Here is a 16,238-nt window from a genome sequence, read left to right on the forward strand (position 1 = left end):
GCGGGCTCAGCCGCTCCGTGGCACGTGGGATCTTCCCGGACCAGGGCATGAACCCGTGCCCCCTGCATTGGCAGGCGGACTCTCAACCACTGCGCCACCAGGGAAGCCCGGATTCTGCAATATTTGACTTGCACGTCCCTGAGTTGTACAGACAAAGCTCCGCAAATCATCGGATCAATTAAAACAACTGCCACCAGGTTCTGAGACTCCATCAGGAGCCCTCCCCTGGGGCCCTCCGGGATTGCAATCCTCTCCTCAGATCTGTTATTTCTCTGGATACCCCCATTTAATGTAAAGCCCCCCAGCTTCCCTGTCACTACAAAATTGTAACTTCTTGCCCTTATGAGGGCTTACAATGTGCCTTAGATGATTTATGCCATTTAAGCCTCAAAATAGAGCTATGTTGTAAGGGCTACTAATATCCCTGTTTGCAGATGACCAAACAGAGGCACAGGGCAGGGAAGGGATTTGCCCAAGTTTGCACAGCTGGGAAATGGCGGGGTCAGTTCCAATTCAGGCAGCCTGACTGTGGGGTCCACAGGCTTGACTGCACTGGTCCCATCCTGGTCCAGACTCCAGGGTCTTCTTTGATGCTCCCTCTCGCAGGCCCCCACCTCCCTCCTTCATCTCATCACAGATCAGTCCTAGAGAAGCAAACCCAGCAGCTCCCCTCCTGCCTGGCCCCTGCTTCACTCCCTCCCCACTGGCCCTGCCCTAGCCCAAGTCCTCATCCTCAAGAACCTACCTACAGCCATTCTCTCCCTCGCCGGTGCCATGTTCCTTCCACAGCTCAGCGCTGAGCAGGGCAGATGCTGCCTTATCCACGGAGACATCCATGACTCCCTTTTCTCCAGCTTTCCAGACATTCTGATCACATGGAGAGTTTTTACCCATAGCGATTTTATGTGTGCCCCTTCTCTCATTTCCTCTTCCGAGCTGTGAGCTCCCGAAGGCCTGGGAGTATGCCTGATCTCTTTCTGACTCATCTAGTGTTCAGCATGGTTCCTTGTTCATGGTTGTAGCCTATAAACTGCTTGGGGAATGAATGAATGAATGAATGCACAAACGAATCAACAAACCCAGAGGAGGGGAGACACACAGACTCATTGTCTCCTCTCCCTTGCTCAGGACCTCAGAGAGCCTATCCTTGGCACTTTTCCGCTGGACACTGCTTACCTTCTATAAACCACCTATTATGCCCAGTGGGGGAAGTCAGCCAGTGTGTCCCCTCATCTCCTTCTGCTGAGACCAGGGCACAGAGAGGCCCAGAAGCAATTCCCCAGGCACTGCCGGGGCCCTGAAGAGCTGGCTAAGGTGCAGTAGAAAGCAGAGCCTGGTTCTTCCGACCCACGGGCTATAGAGAGCCGCAGGGGCCCTGGCAGAGAGAAGAGAGAACGCTGATGGGAACAGACAGGGAGGCGGCCGGGAAGAGGCTGTAGCAACAATCTCACCGATTAGCGTCTCGATCTCTACGACACCTTGGAAACTTCAGAAAAAGAACAAAGCAGACTGGAAAAGAAAGAACAGACTTAGGCCCCAGAGGACTGACGGTGCCTGGGCCTGGTGCTGGGAACCTGAATGTCTCCTGGGACTTGGCTGCCAGACAGACAGGTGGCGGCACGTTGCAGGCTTGGCCGGAGTCATCTGCCAGGCTCACTGCAGTCGGGGCTGGGCTGGCTGGGCTGCTTTTGCAAGAGCCAAATTCAAGAGCACAAAGTGGTTCAAGGGAAAGGAACATCTCAGGACGCCAGACCAGCCCTAGACAGTCATGAAGTCATGGGCTTAATCAGGGGACTCAGTCTTCTGCTTGCATCTGCCCTGGGACCTGTGCGCTGGAGGGTCTCTAGGGCCACTTGCCCAGAGGGAGTGTGTGCTGGGACAGCAGGGGCTGTGGGCGGTGCCTCCTTGCTCTTCATGATGAGACATGGCAGGACAGCACCGCGTATTTGAGGTCACAGGCCACCATAGGTCATCTGGGAGGCAGGGCAATGCCACCGTTTGGGCACATTTCCAGAGACAGAAAAAGCAATCTTAAAAATAAGGGTGTTTGGCTTCCCTGGTGGCGCAGTGGTTGAGAGTCCGCCTGCCGATGCAGGGGACGCGGGTTCGTGCCCCGGTCCGGGAAGATCCCACATGCCGCGGAGCGGCTGGGCCCGTGAGCCATGGCCGCTGAGCCTGCGCGTCCGGAGCCTGCGCTCCACGACGGGAGAGGCCACAGCAGTGAGAGGCCTGCGTACAGCAAAAAAAAATAAATAAAATAACATAAGGGTGTTTATGCTTAGGGCAGTCAGAATGTTTCTCGAAACATATGACAACATGTCACTGTAAAAGGAGCAAGAAGGAAGTCGGTTCCGGTTGGCACAGCTAGTTCGAGCGTTCCTCCTCCACCCCCGGCCTTGCGTTTCGCTGTCTGTAGATGAACTTAGTTCTGAGCAGTGGTTTTCATGCTGCGCCTGGTGGAGCCCTGGGGGTTACAGAGCCTTCTCGGGAACTGTGGCATCCAGTCTTTAAGAGTCCAGATGATGGAAATGGGCTTGGGCAGTGGTGTGCTGGTAATCACACTCTCCAGGGGGGAAAAAAAAAAAAAAAAAAGCTCTCATTTGTAGCACCTGCTTATTTCTGTGGTGTAAACATTCCCGTTGTGGCTGCTTTCAAGCTGCCAATGGTTTAGTAACTCACTTTCACAACTCCTGAAAAGTTAACAGTTGACACTAACAAGCTGGCTTTGGTTGCAGAAGAGAATTTACCACATAGTAGTTTTCACAACCTCTTTCACCTCCCTGGGCCTCCGTTTTTTCTTGTGTAAAATGGGGCAATAATCATTTCTGTCTAATGGGGTTGTAGACGTTCTTGTAATAAATGAAGCAGGTGGAAAGCACTCAGCGTCATCCCCAGCACATAATCAGCTTTGTTATTGTTATTATTGTTGTTGTTATTTGTTTTACCCATTGGGCTTACACTCAAGATTTTGTTGGAAGAAAATGATCCAACTGCACCTGTGCTCCACCCCTGCTAACATCTTCTGGGACCCATCACACAGCACGCGCGCGCACACACACACCACACACACAATCCTATTTCCTCAGCAGCCCTGGTGTCTCTGCTCCATTTTATTAAAGCAGAAAAGCAGTGACAATTATTTTCATAATGAACTAGCTCTTCAAATTAATGCCAATTACGCTATGCAATCATGATTAAGATTATGCATTAATCAACAGTGCCAACCTACTTATTAGCCTCTTTAAATAATGATCATGAGGAATGTATGGGAAGGAAGAGAATAGAGAGGAGCCAGTTGAATGGGGGAGCTGCTTTGAAACGGTGCGGGGTGTGCTTTCCAGAAGCCAAGACCCAAAGCAGCCTTTCTTCCATGGGGCGGAGCCTGAATTAGAACCCCAGCCCATCAGACACTGAGCTTCCAAAGCTCCCTGATCTATAGAGCCCCCTGCAAAAAGAGAAAGGGGGTAAGAGGACCCACAAGGGAGAGGGTGGAAGAACCCTCAAAGGTTTTTCAATGGATGAGGTTAGGTGCCGCCCTTCCCTTCCTCCAAAAGAACTGAAAGGTAAGTGTGGTTGATACTCTCCCTGAAGCAACGTCACCTCTATCTTAGGTCAGGTCTCCCAGATGCAGAGCCTGAGTCAAGGATTCAGATACCTGGGGTCGCTAACAGGGAAGAGCGCTCTTTAGGAAAACCCTGTCGGGGAGTGAGCAAAGCAGGATAGGGAAGGGGACAGGGATGGACCAAGATGCAGCCTTGGGTAAGATCTGGTCTTCGTCCGATGCAAGGTGGGGCTGTTGGGAGGGGCTGTGGAGCATACCTGCACCACAGAGTTATACCCACCCTGAGGCAAGGGCACCACCCTTTTGAGTCCCAGTATCATTCAGTCATTGGCTACACACTGCCCCAATGGGAAGAAGTGAGAATAGTTCTCTAGAGAGAAGGGCAGCCTGTGAATGGAATCAAGACTCAAACCCATGTCTGCTACATCCAGAACCCACTCTCTGAACCTCTGCACTGTATCTTAATATTTGCTGCCTGGGTGTCCCAATACATTCAAATTTGGGGGATCATCTTGCCCTTAATGTTCAAGTAAGATGACCCATCCTTGCCTGTGTTTGGGGGATAGAGATGGGGGAACAGCCTCTCCCCAGCAACGTCTCTGAGATGCCCCAGGGCTTCTGGTTTCTCCTAATCACCTCTTGTTCCAACTTCCTTCTCTGCTGAATTTTCCATCCCCTCTCATCCCACCTCCTGCACCTCTTGTCCTCTTTCTACCCTGATTCGCCCTATGCTGGACTCTGCCCACCTTCCTTCACTGTCCCCAAAGAGCACAAGCTGGGGTAAGTTTTCTGTGACCAACTTTACCAAATGATGGGGCTCCTGTAAGGAGGGAGATGACAGCACAAACAGATCAGGCTAACTGGGCACTAAGAACCAGACATCACTGTGTTAATATGGCCCTTCCTGCCGTGGCCTCACCCGCCTTTGGTCCTGGGCTATATTGTCCTCTTCTTTCTCTCTTTTTGGGCCCACTTCCTGTCTATTCCGTTTCTCTTGGGCCCTTCTCTCCAATCCTCCCCACACAAAAACTCAACATCCCATCTTTGTTTCTTTTGCACAGCAATTCCGTACTATCATCATCTTATTTCTCCATCCAGGCCCTAAAGCGCTTTTCCCTCTGAGATAAAGGCTGCCCTTTCCCTGGAAGAGGGAATAGACTACAGCCCACTGGCCAAATCCAGCTCACCACCTGTTTTTGTAAATAAAACTTTATTGAAACATAGCCACACCCATTGTTTACATATACTGCTTTCATGCTACAATGGAAGAGTCCACTAGACCTTCTGGCCCACAAAGCCAAAACTATTTACTATCTGCTCCTTTACAGAAAATGTTTGTCAGCCCCTGCCCTAGAATGTAGAAGCTCAGAATTCATTTTGTTTTTCTAAATAGCATTGTTTCACTCCTACTTTAATAACTGCCCTTTACTAAGTCCTCACCATGTCCCATACATTTAGCTACATGGTTTTCTTCCTCGCAACAATCAACCCTTGGAAGTGTGTACCCCATTTTGCAGATGGAGAAACTGAGTCTCAGAGAGAGTAACTTCCTCCAGTGGGTAGAGCCAGGGTTTGGACTGAGGCCTGACTGTCTCTGGAACCTGAGTTGGGAACAGCTGATTACCGTACATGCTGGTTATGGTCATCTATGGTCATCTGTTTATTGTCAGCTGAGTCCTCCTTGAGAGCAGAGGCCCAGGACTGACTTCTCTTATCCCAGCACCCAGTGACAAGTGGGCAGAGACTAGTGGGTATTCATGGGACTGAATTGTGTATTCTCTGGGCTTGGGTCTCAGTGGCTTGAGACCCCCCTCTCTCTTCTCCCCACCTGCCAAGGTCTGAGAGGCAAACAAGGATGTGTGAAGCCCTAGGAAATGGCCCATTGTCCCATGACCTTTGATCCTCATTTGGGATGGGGCTCTCTAATGACTAGATTTCTCCCCAGCCTTTCCTGGAAGAATTTTTTTTGATGTTTACATTTTAAAATATTAAAAATAATACTTATTCATTGTAAATAATATGGAAAAATCAAGAAACTACAAAGCGCAAGATTCAAAGTACCCATAAACCTCTTCTTCCCAGAGAAACTCACTGGTACCATGGTATAAATCCTTCCAGGCTTTTTTCTATAAATATAGTTATGTGCTTTTTATTTGATAAATAGGTTTCATACTGTAATATTATTTTGTTGCCTTTGGGGGCGGGCAGGATGAGCATTTCCTGTATCATTAAGTATGTTTTAAGAGCGTTTTTTAAAAGCTTTTTTCCTTATTACCAAAGCTCCGTGCAGAACATTTGGGGGGAAAAGCACTAAGAAAAAGCAATCCATTATCTTTTTACTTTATAGAAAGAACATTTTGGTGTACACCCTTCTGGTATGTCCTTTTTGATTTTAATTGGAATTGCATTAAATTTGTAAATTAATTTGAGGAGAGCTGACATCTTTACAATATGGAGCCTTCCCTTGCAGGAGAAAGTTACGTCTCTCCATTTATTCAAGTCTTCTTTTATGTCCCCCAGTAAAGCTTTGTAGTTTTCTTGATAAAGGAATAGCACATTTATTGTAAAGTATCTTATTCTTTTGTTGTTGCTTTTGTGAATAGGGTCTCTTTTTTCCCTTGTAATTCCTCACTGTTTATTGCTGATTTATAGGAAGGCTATACATTTTTCTATATATGTTTTATATGCTGGTCCCCTGATGAGCTTTCTGTTTACTTTCTACTAGGTTTTGATATGATTCTCTTGAGTTTTTAAGAGAATGGTAATAAGCATCTGCAAATAATGTGTCTTTTCTCTGACTGCATGACCACGATTTGTTATTTTTGCCTTATATACTATGATTTTAAAGACTATTTTATTATGGAGGACGTCTGTCATATATACTTAGGGAGAATGGTATAATGAATCCCTGTGTACCCACCACCTGGCCCCAGCAATCAGCGACCCATGGCCTTTCCTGCCCTATCTGCATTCCCTTCACATCCACCCCTCCCATATTATTTTGAAGCAAATCCCGGACACCATATCCTGCCATCCAATACCCTGACTGTTAATGCCTGCAAGTTGTTCTGCCATATGGATGGGTTTTAATATATTGCGTAATCTGCTTTTGAACATCAAGTTGTTTCTATTTTTTTCAATATTATTTCAAGATACTATTTCAAGAATATCCTTATACATAAATGTTTATGTTACTCTAACTTTTTCTAAATTTGTATCCATAGAAATGGAATTACTGGATCTTATGGTATTTTGATCACTTATTTTCCTTTAAACACATACACACAATCACATGATGGCTTTTCTGATTAGAAATATAACGCATGTTCCCTGCAGAACTTTTTGAAAATACAGAAAAAACACAAAGAAGGAAATTCAAATCACCTGTAATCCTCCCACTCAGAGAGACCCCCTCTTAACATTTGGGGATGCAGTCTTCTCGTCGTTTTACAGATGTGCTCAGCATGCTTCTGCATCCCCACACAGACTCACATGCATGCACACTATGTGTTACAAACTGTAAGCCTGCTGGAATACCCACGGGGGTGAGAAAGCAGCAGATTTATTTGTTTACTTTTTAAAATATTCACTGTTTTTTTAAAAAAATTTACTGAACAACCCGGATGCCCATCAACTGGTGGTGAACGGGTACATAAAATGTGGTACATCCATAGAAAGTAATACTATTTAACAATAAAAAGAAATGATGTACTGATACGTGCTACAACATAGATGAGCCCCAGAAGCATTATGCTCAGTGAAAGAAGCCAGATGCAGAAGACCACACACTGCATGATTCCATTTAAATGAAATGCCTGGAAAAGACAAATCTCTAGAAACAGAAAGTAAATTAGTGGTTGCCTGAGGCCAGAGGATAGGTGGTGAAAACAATGATTGACTGTAAGTGGGCACCAGCGATCTTATTGGGGTGATGGAAATGTTCAGTAGCTGGATTGTGGTGATGGTCACACAATTTAGTAAACTTGCTAAAAATCATTGTACACTTAAAACGGTGAATTGTGTGAAATTTCTTCATGTAAATAATACCACAATTCAGTTGATCTTTTTTTAAGAATAGAGGTCTATTTTGGGAAAATAAGCAGAAAGAACAAAATAAGAAATCTATTACATAGGACTGTACACTTGTGTTGTTTTGAAATGCCTCCTCTTGTCAATGATATGAATCCCTCCTCATCTTCCTTCTATTCTTCCTCTTCTAACGTGGCGTCACACTGCATCTCCTGCTTTACAAGTTTTGTTTTTCACTTAAAAATATATCACGGGGCTTCCCTGGTGGCGCAGTGGTTGAGAGTCCGCCTGCCGATGCAGGGGACACGGGTTCGTGCCTCGGTCTGGGAGGATCCCACATGCCGCGGAGCGGCTGGGCCCGTGAGCCATGGCCGCTGAGCCTGCGCGTCCGGAGCCTGTGCTCCGCAAAGGGAGAGGCCACAACAGTGAGAGGCCCGCGTACGGCAATAAATAAATAAATAAATAAATAAATAAATAAATAAATAAATAAAATATATATATATCCTGGATACTTCCCAATCATTACATGTTTGCTATTATATGGGAATATATAACAAATTGCAAATTGGCATTTATTGACTGTTTCTCTGGTGTTGAGCATCTCTAGATCTGCCTCCTCACACATGATCTGCGTGCCCATCATTGGAATCAATTCCTAGAAACCAGAGATATGAGTTCAATATGTGAGCATTTTTAAGGCTTTTGATACATTTCTAATGGCCATCAAGGAAGGAGGGTGTACCGGTTCCCACTTCTACCAACAGTTAAGCAAATGTTTGTTTCCAAACACCCTCTGCAAAGCTGGGACAGGCAAAAACGGTATTTCACTGTTGGTTTAAATTGAGTTTATTTGACTATTAACGTGGATGCACATTTCTTCATATGTGTTAATAGCTCCTTTGTATTATTTTTTTTTCTTTTGTGAAATGCCCATCCTTGCCCTTTGTACATTTTTGTATTGGAGCATTTGTCTTTTTTAAGGGTTGTAAGTGCTTTTTATAAAATAAGAACATCAACCTTTATACTGCCATATATGTTACCTATATTATTTCCAGGTTTGTTGTTTGCTATTTAATTCTGTTTATGGAAATTTTGAAATCTACACATTTTATATTATTTCTGTGGAGTTATAAATCTTTCTCCTATGGTTTCTGACTATTGGAATGCCTAGGAAGGCCTCCTCCACCTCAATATTGTAAAATATTCACCTATATTATCTTTTTATGTAGTTTTGTAGAGTTATTTGCCCCCCCCACTTCCTTCCCTTACTTTCTTGCTATTTAATCTTTGCTCCCTCTGGAACTTTTTTTTTTCTTTTGATATATAGCTTAAGATTGGAATCTAACTTAAATTTCTCCCAAATAATTGAATAATTGTCTCAGCACAATTAATGAATAATTCATCTTCCACCTTCTGATTGGAAACAGCCATCTTTATCATGTCTTAAATACTTATCTCTACTTGAATCTTTTTCTGGGGGCTTTTATCTCGTTCCATTGGCCTGTGTTCTCATATACCATTAGGACATGGTTTTAATTATTTTGGCTTTATGATATATTTTAAATCTGGCAGTGCAAGTCATCTCTCATCTCTTTTTAGGCTGTCTCCTGTTTAATCTTCCAGATGTATTTTAGAGTCATTTTGTCAAGTTAAAAAAAAAATACACACACACACACACACACACACACACACACACACAGACACACACACACACATATATTCTTCTATAATTCTGACTGGAATTACATTAAGCTGAAAAAGTAATTTGGAGAAAAACTGACACCTCTACCCTTGACCCTACCTACCCAGGAACATGACATGCCTCCTCATTTAAATCTATTTTTATGTCTGTCACTTAAGGTGTTTTTGTCATTTTTAATATTGGAGTTGGTTCACGATTAGTTATTTACTATTTTGTTGCTATTGTAAAGGAAATCCTTTTGCCATTAAGTTTTTACTTGCTGTTGCTGATTTAAAGAAACACTTAATTTGTGCTAACTGGTCATTGAACTTGAGTCTCCTACTAGTTCTTACTAGTTTTCATGTTTAGGGATTATTATAAGAGCTTTTAGGAAGGCATTTATATCACTGGCAAATAAGAATTTTTTTCTTTCCAAGTGATGTGCCTCTAAATTCTTTTTCCTTCTTATTTCATTGGTTAATGGTGTGGTGTGACTCTACACACCTCCTCTTTTTTTTCCTTTAATGAGAATGCCTCTAGTGTTTCACCATTAGTGATATTAAAGGCCAATTTGAGCTGAAGATGCTTCAGGGAAGTGTCTCTTCTAGAGCTAGATTATTAAGCTTTCTTTTTTTTTTTTACATCTTTATTGGAGTATAATTGCTTTACAATGTTGTGTTAGTTTCTGCTGTATAACAAAGTGAATCAGCTATACGTACACATATATCCCCATATCTCCTCCCTCTTGCGTCTCCCTCCCACCCTCCCTACCCCACCCCTCTAGGTGGTCACAAAGCACCAAGCTGATCTCCCTGTGCTATGCGGCTGCTTCCCACTAGCTATCTATTTTATGTTTGGTAGTGTATATATGTCCATGCCACTCCCTCACTTCATCCCAGCTTACCCTTTCCCCTCCCCATGCCCTCAAGTCCATTCCCTACGTCTGCGTCTTTATTCCTGTCCTGCCCCTGGGTCCTTCATAACCATTTTTTTTTTTAGATTCCATATGTATGCGTTAGCATACGGTATTTGTTTTTCTCTTTCTGACTTACTTCACTCTGTATGACACACTCTAGGTCCATCCACCTCACTACAAATAACTCAATTTCGTTTCTTTTTATGGCTGAGTGATACTCCATTGTATATATGTGCCACATCTTCTTGATTCATTCATCTGTCGATGGACACTTAGTTTGCTTCCATGTCCTGGCTATTGTAAATAGTGCTGCAATGAACATTGTGGTACATGACTCTTTTTGAATTATGGTTTTCTGAGGGTATATGCCCAGTAGTGGGATTGCTGGGTCACATGGTAGTTCTATTTGTAGTTTTTTAAGGAACCTCCATACTGTTCTCCATAGTGGCTGTATCAATTTACATTCCCACCAAATTTTATCAAATGCCTGCCTGTATTTTGTGAGTTGATCATATCTTTTTCCCTTTGAACTGTTGATGTGATGGAATGATATTCATAGATGTCTTTATATTGAACCACGCTTATACTCCTGGAATACAACTCTGTGGTCATGGCATGTTATCCTTGTAATAATATTCTGGTAGATTCTACTTGCCAGCACTGTATTGAGAATTTTCATAGCAATATTCATAAGTTGGTCATTTTATTTGGGACCTGTTTGTCAGTCTCTGTTATTAGGAATTTGCTAGCTGAGTGAAATGAACTCGGAGGATTTTCATATTTCTTATGCTCCAACACAATTTCTACGTATGGGAGTAATCTGGCATATTATTGAACATCTGGGGGAAGAATCTTGCCCATAAAACCTCCTGAACCAAGCGTCTTTCTTGGCAGCCCTCCTCCTTCCCCAGCACACACAATTTTACCCATCTCTCGCAGGAGGAATCTTTGAGTATGCAGATGGCCCCAACGCCCAGATCATGAACGCCGAGGAGCATGCCTTTCGATTTTCTGCCAACATCATCAACAGAAACAGGACACTGCTGCCCAACACAACCTTGACCTACGACATCCAGAGGATTCACTTCCACGACAGCTTCGAGGCCACCAAGAAGGGTGAGTGGGCCGCCCCCACTGCTCTCTTTCTGGCCTTGGGAGGGATAAGGCTGTGTTTGCTGTCCAAGGTCCTTAAAATGTGCCAAAACTCTGGTTGGGTTTGGGGCCTAGAGCCTTTTCTGCCTGGTTTCAGGACCAGCCTCTGGCGTGGTTCCCTTAGGCCGTGTCATCTCTCAGGGGCGGCAGTTTGTCCATCAGGAGTTTCCAGGCCACAGGCAAAGGCCATGAGGGAATGAGGGGGCCTTGGGAAGGGGTGGGGTATGAGAGGTGAGCTCCTGAGATGGGTAAGGAGGCCAGCCCAGGTCTCCAAACCCTCTGAACCAAAGCCAGCACTTTCAAACTTAGTTTTTCTTTCATTGAAATCCTGCCCAGTATATCAGTATTTAAAATATATATAAAACAGATTATGTAGGAGTTCAAATATGCAACACTTACTTGCCATAAAAAGACTTTTTACTAAAAACAAAAACAGCTGCTGCTATGGGTTCAACAATTTGACCCCAGCTGTGGATGACACTTGAAGTCTGACATTGGCCTCAGCATTCAGTACGTTTCCATATTTTTTTTTTTTGGCTGCATAATAACAAGAAAACCATAATTCACAAAAATAATTGTAGTAAATCCAATCATAGTTTTCCCCATACCTGAATTTTAAGAAATCAAAAATAAAATATTGGGCTGTGTTCTTTCGCATTAGTGACACATTTACAGTAAACTCCAATGACTGCACAGAAAGGACTGAAGAACTTTATTCTAAGATCCTCACTAAAAAAACAAGGTAACTCGTCAATACCTGAATGAGCTAGCACTTTCCAATGTGGCATATAGCACGTTTGAGTATACCAGTATGCTCTTTTTTTGCTGTCTTTAAAAATATCATTCATATATATGTGTAATTAGAATTTAACTTAAAGTCTTGGATAACTCTGGAAATAACTTCCATAGAACCCTAGAGTTCCATAGAACTCTATTAAAAGAACCCTCAGACCTAAGGAATCTCATTCCCAGGGTCATCCTTCCTATCGTATGCTATCATAGCCCCTTGCTTCTCTTCTTCAAGGCCCTTATCACAATTTGTAATTAAAGAATTGTGTGTATTTAATGTCTTTCTCCTCCTCTCCAACACAGCTGAGAGGAAGGCTCCTTCTTAACTGATATAGCCCTGGCACCTAAAAGACTGGTCTATATTAAGCGTTCAATGAAATGACCATTGAATGAATCAATGAATGAGTAGTGTGAGAATGGGGCATGGGGGGCTGAGCATCATTGCCCAGAATCCTTGTCAGCTGAGCTGACAGCATTATCCATGCATCTTGGGGAGACTGGCTCATCCACAAGATCCCCTTGGTCTTTCTAAGGGGTTCCCAGTAGCTAATCAAGGTGTCCTGGGCTCTCAGGTACACACCTGCCAAGGTGCTGCCTGCTGCCATCTCTGTTTTCCAAAACCCCATTGCAGGTAAACGCCTCAGTATAGAAAGGCAGAGTAGCACGGGCTTGGAGCCAGACATCCTGGAACTGCACTCTGTCCATTTTGACATTAGTTGTGTGACCTTGCACAAAACACCCGGTGCCTAAGCTTCTTTTCGTCTACAAAATAGGCACACCTCTGTGACGTGCTTAGGACAGTGCCTGGCACATACGAAGTACCATTGGACTTGTTCTTATTACCTTGGCTGCCTTGCTTTCCACTCCCTGAGCCATCAGGTCAGGGGCCTCACACCTTCAGGCGCTCTCCCACTGCTGGTCCCTGCCTCGCCCGCCCTGCTTCTCCTTGCCTTGTGTGCTGAAGGTCGAGGGTTTCCAGGCATTGAACACAGCTTTCACTGACATTTTAGAGGCCACTGCCTCAGGGCCAACCTACACACAAACTAGAGGCACCCCACCCTGTTAGCCTTGTAGAGTGGTCCTTCGCCCATCACTCCATGCCTCCTCTCCCCGTGCTGACGTGCACTCCTCCCTGTCCACATCCTCCTAGCTCTCTGCCAGCATGCACTGCGGCCAACACCGTGTGGTCAGGTCTCCATCTCCCTGCTGTGAGTCCATGCTGGCACCCTCTGCCCAGCCTTGTCCAGCTAGAAAATGACTGACCTCAATCAAAACTGCTCAGTGAAAATGTCAAGACACAGAACAAATGCCCGGAGACGGAACAGAGAGGCCCGCATGGACACCACCCGCCTAAGGGCTGGGTTGTGTCTTCTGTCCCTTTTGTCTAAAATTCACTAAAGGAATAGATGACTCTTGAGTGGTGCACATGCCACTCAGCACAGGGACCTTCCCCGGCAGTGAGCCCAGGACAGGGCTTCAGAGCCTGCTGAGGCACTTCCTCCAGCAGGGGCTCACAATTCCACACTATGTGGAGTTGCCTGGCGGTGGCTGAGTAGACCCGAGACAGAAACACTCAACTCTGGAAGTCCAGCCAGATGGGTCCAAGTGACCAAAGCGACAGCCCCTCCCCATCCTACAGCAGGTCACGTGCCTTGTTTGTTGGAGGGCCTACCTAGTCCAGCACTGACGTGACCCTCCAGCCACATCTGTGCCACTGGCTCCCTCAGTCTCTGGGTTCTAGCCATCCCTGCCATCCTCAGGTGCCATGCTTCCTCCCACCTCAGGGCTTTTGCACATGCTGTTCTCTCTGCTTATAATTCCCTTTCCCCATCCCACCCCTTTGTCTAAAGAACTCCTCCTCTCAGCCTACTGGTCCTCAGGGGAGCCCTCCGCAAGTTTCTGGACAAGGTCAGGTCTCCCTGCTTCCATCTTATAACACCCTGGACCTTTTTTTCACATCCCTGACCCCTGGTGGTGTGGGTGTGGGTGTGGGAGTGTGGGTATAATTATGTGACTATCGTCCATCTTTTCCTCTAGATTGCACATCCCTTTGCCTCCTCACTACCGTACTATAGAATCACTGCTGGTGCCATATACCAGTTCTGACTGCTGGTGCCATATACCAGTTTTGCCTGTTTTGGAACTTTACATGAATAGAATACCAATGTGTACTTTTTGAGTCTTGCTTCTTTCACCCTACAGTAGATCTGTGAGATTCATCTATATTGTTGGATGTAACAGTAGTCTCTTGTTCTTCGTTGTCGTGTAGTGTTCCATTATATGAATAGACCACAGTTTTTAAAAATCAAATTTACTGTTGAGCATTTGAGTTGTTTCCATTTAAGGCCACCGAGTAGTTCTGCTATGAACATTCTCACCGATGTCTTTTGGCGCACAAACGTGCACGTTTTTCGTTTGATACATACCCAGGAGTGGAAATGTGAGGTCATCCAATGTGCATATGTTCAGCCTAACAGTTTTCCAAAGTTGCTGTACCAGTTGGCACTCCCCCGAGTAATGCAAGACAGTAGTAGCTGCTCCACATCATTGCTAACTCATGGTAAAGTCCGTTTTATTTTCGGTGGTTTACGTGGCGGATGCCTCACTGTGGTTTTATTTTGTATTTCTCTGATGACCAGAGATATTGAGCATCTTCTCAGATGCTAATAGATCATTTGGAGCTTCCCTTTCTTGGAGGGCCTTTTGGAGGCTTTCAAGCACTTTTGAAAATTGAGTTGCTTGTCATTTTCATATTGATTTGTATGAGTCTTTTATGTATTCTGGATATGTGTCCTTTGCTGGATATACATATTGCATATATCTGTTACGGATGAGCTTGCCTTTTCATTCTCTCGGTAGTATCTTTTGAGGAGCAAACTTTTTCATTTAAAGGAGACCAATTTATCAATATTTTCCATTATGACTAATGCCTTTTGTGTTCTGTTTTTGTCTATCCTAAGGTCATGAAGATATTTTCCTATGTTCTCTTCTGGAAGCTCTATTGTTTTATCTTTCATAGTTAACTCTATGATCTATCTCAAATTGATTTTCTGGGTCGGGTGGGAGGTAGGAGGTGAGGTTTATTTTTTCTACACAAGGCTGGTGGGAGTGAAAATTGGTTCAACTTCTCAGGAGAACTGTTTGGAAGTATCTACTAAAGTGAAATGTGTGTCTGGAATTTTGTTCCTAGCCACTTTCTTGATAATAGCCAAAAGCTGGACATAAATGAAAGGTCCATCAACAGAAGAATGGATAGGTGGGGGGTGCAGTTATACAATGGAAATGAATCAGCAATAAAAACAGAACCAGCTCTTGCTACACACACCACCACAGATGAGGCTCACAGACATATTTTTGAGTGAATGAACAGTGATCACCTCTGTAAGAGGGATATGAACTGGAAAGGGGAGGACAGAACCTTCTTAGGTGTTGGAAATGTTCTATGTTTTGATCTAAGTAGTAGTTACATGAGTTCAGTTATATGTAAAAATTCATAAAATTCTGTGCTTAAAATTAATGTACTTTACTGAATTGTATTATATCTCAATAAAAAAATGTAAGTGGCTCCTCTCTACTGTCACTCTCCCTTAATGTCCTTTTGATAATATACCTAAGACAGACCCCTGCTGTGGTTAGAAGCACCCCTGTCTAACCCCGGAGGCATTTCTGCTGTTGGATTATGCTGCCCACTGGGGACCCTCCATCCCTTGGGGAACCCCATGTTCTGTGATCTTTATTTTTTCTTTTGATCTTTGGTTTTTAAAAACATATTCCTCGGGAGCATCATTAGGACTCTTCCAGAGGGCTGAACTTGGGCCTCATTCTAATTAACCCAATGATAATTCACTTACCCTAGGCAGAGGTTCTCATCACAGCTGGATCCAGCCACCTTGGGCCATGTGGGTTGAGGGGATGCAGAAGCACGGAGCCTGGCACCACCTCCCCTGCCAGCTCTGGTTGAATTAGTCCTTTCCTCCACATGAGGCCCAGGAGGCCTTTCCCCATTAACAGGGACTTTCACTTATTGTCTTTAGTTTTAAATGTTTTGTGGAAAATTAAAAGATCAGTGACTGCCAGGCAGTGCCTGAGCCAACAACCCAGAGAACGTC

At 44.4% G+C, this 16,238-nt stretch overlaps 1 protein-coding gene across 2 annotated transcripts in view; it reads left to right on the forward strand.

The window, feature by feature from the left end:
• GRIK3 (glutamate ionotropic receptor kainate type subunit 3) overlaps positions 1-16,238 on the forward strand; it is a 232,635-nt gene that overhangs the window by 139,049 nt on the left and 77,348 nt on the right. For both annotated transcript variants that reach the window (XM_007453808.1, XM_007453809.1), the window contains exon 2: positions 11,128-11,304. In XM_007453808.1, the coding sequence (XP_007453870.1) occupies positions 11,128-11,304 (177 nt within the window). The remainder of the gene's footprint in view (positions 1-11,127; positions 11,305-16,238) is intronic.

This window comes from Lipotes vexillifer, unplaced genomic scaffold (genome assembly GCF_000442215.2).
Source record: "Lipotes vexillifer unplaced genomic scaffold, Lipotes_vexillifer_v1.1 scaffold213, whole genome shotgun sequence".
Taxonomy (NCBI): Eukaryota; Metazoa; Chordata; class Mammalia; order Artiodactyla; family Lipotidae; genus Lipotes; species Lipotes vexillifer.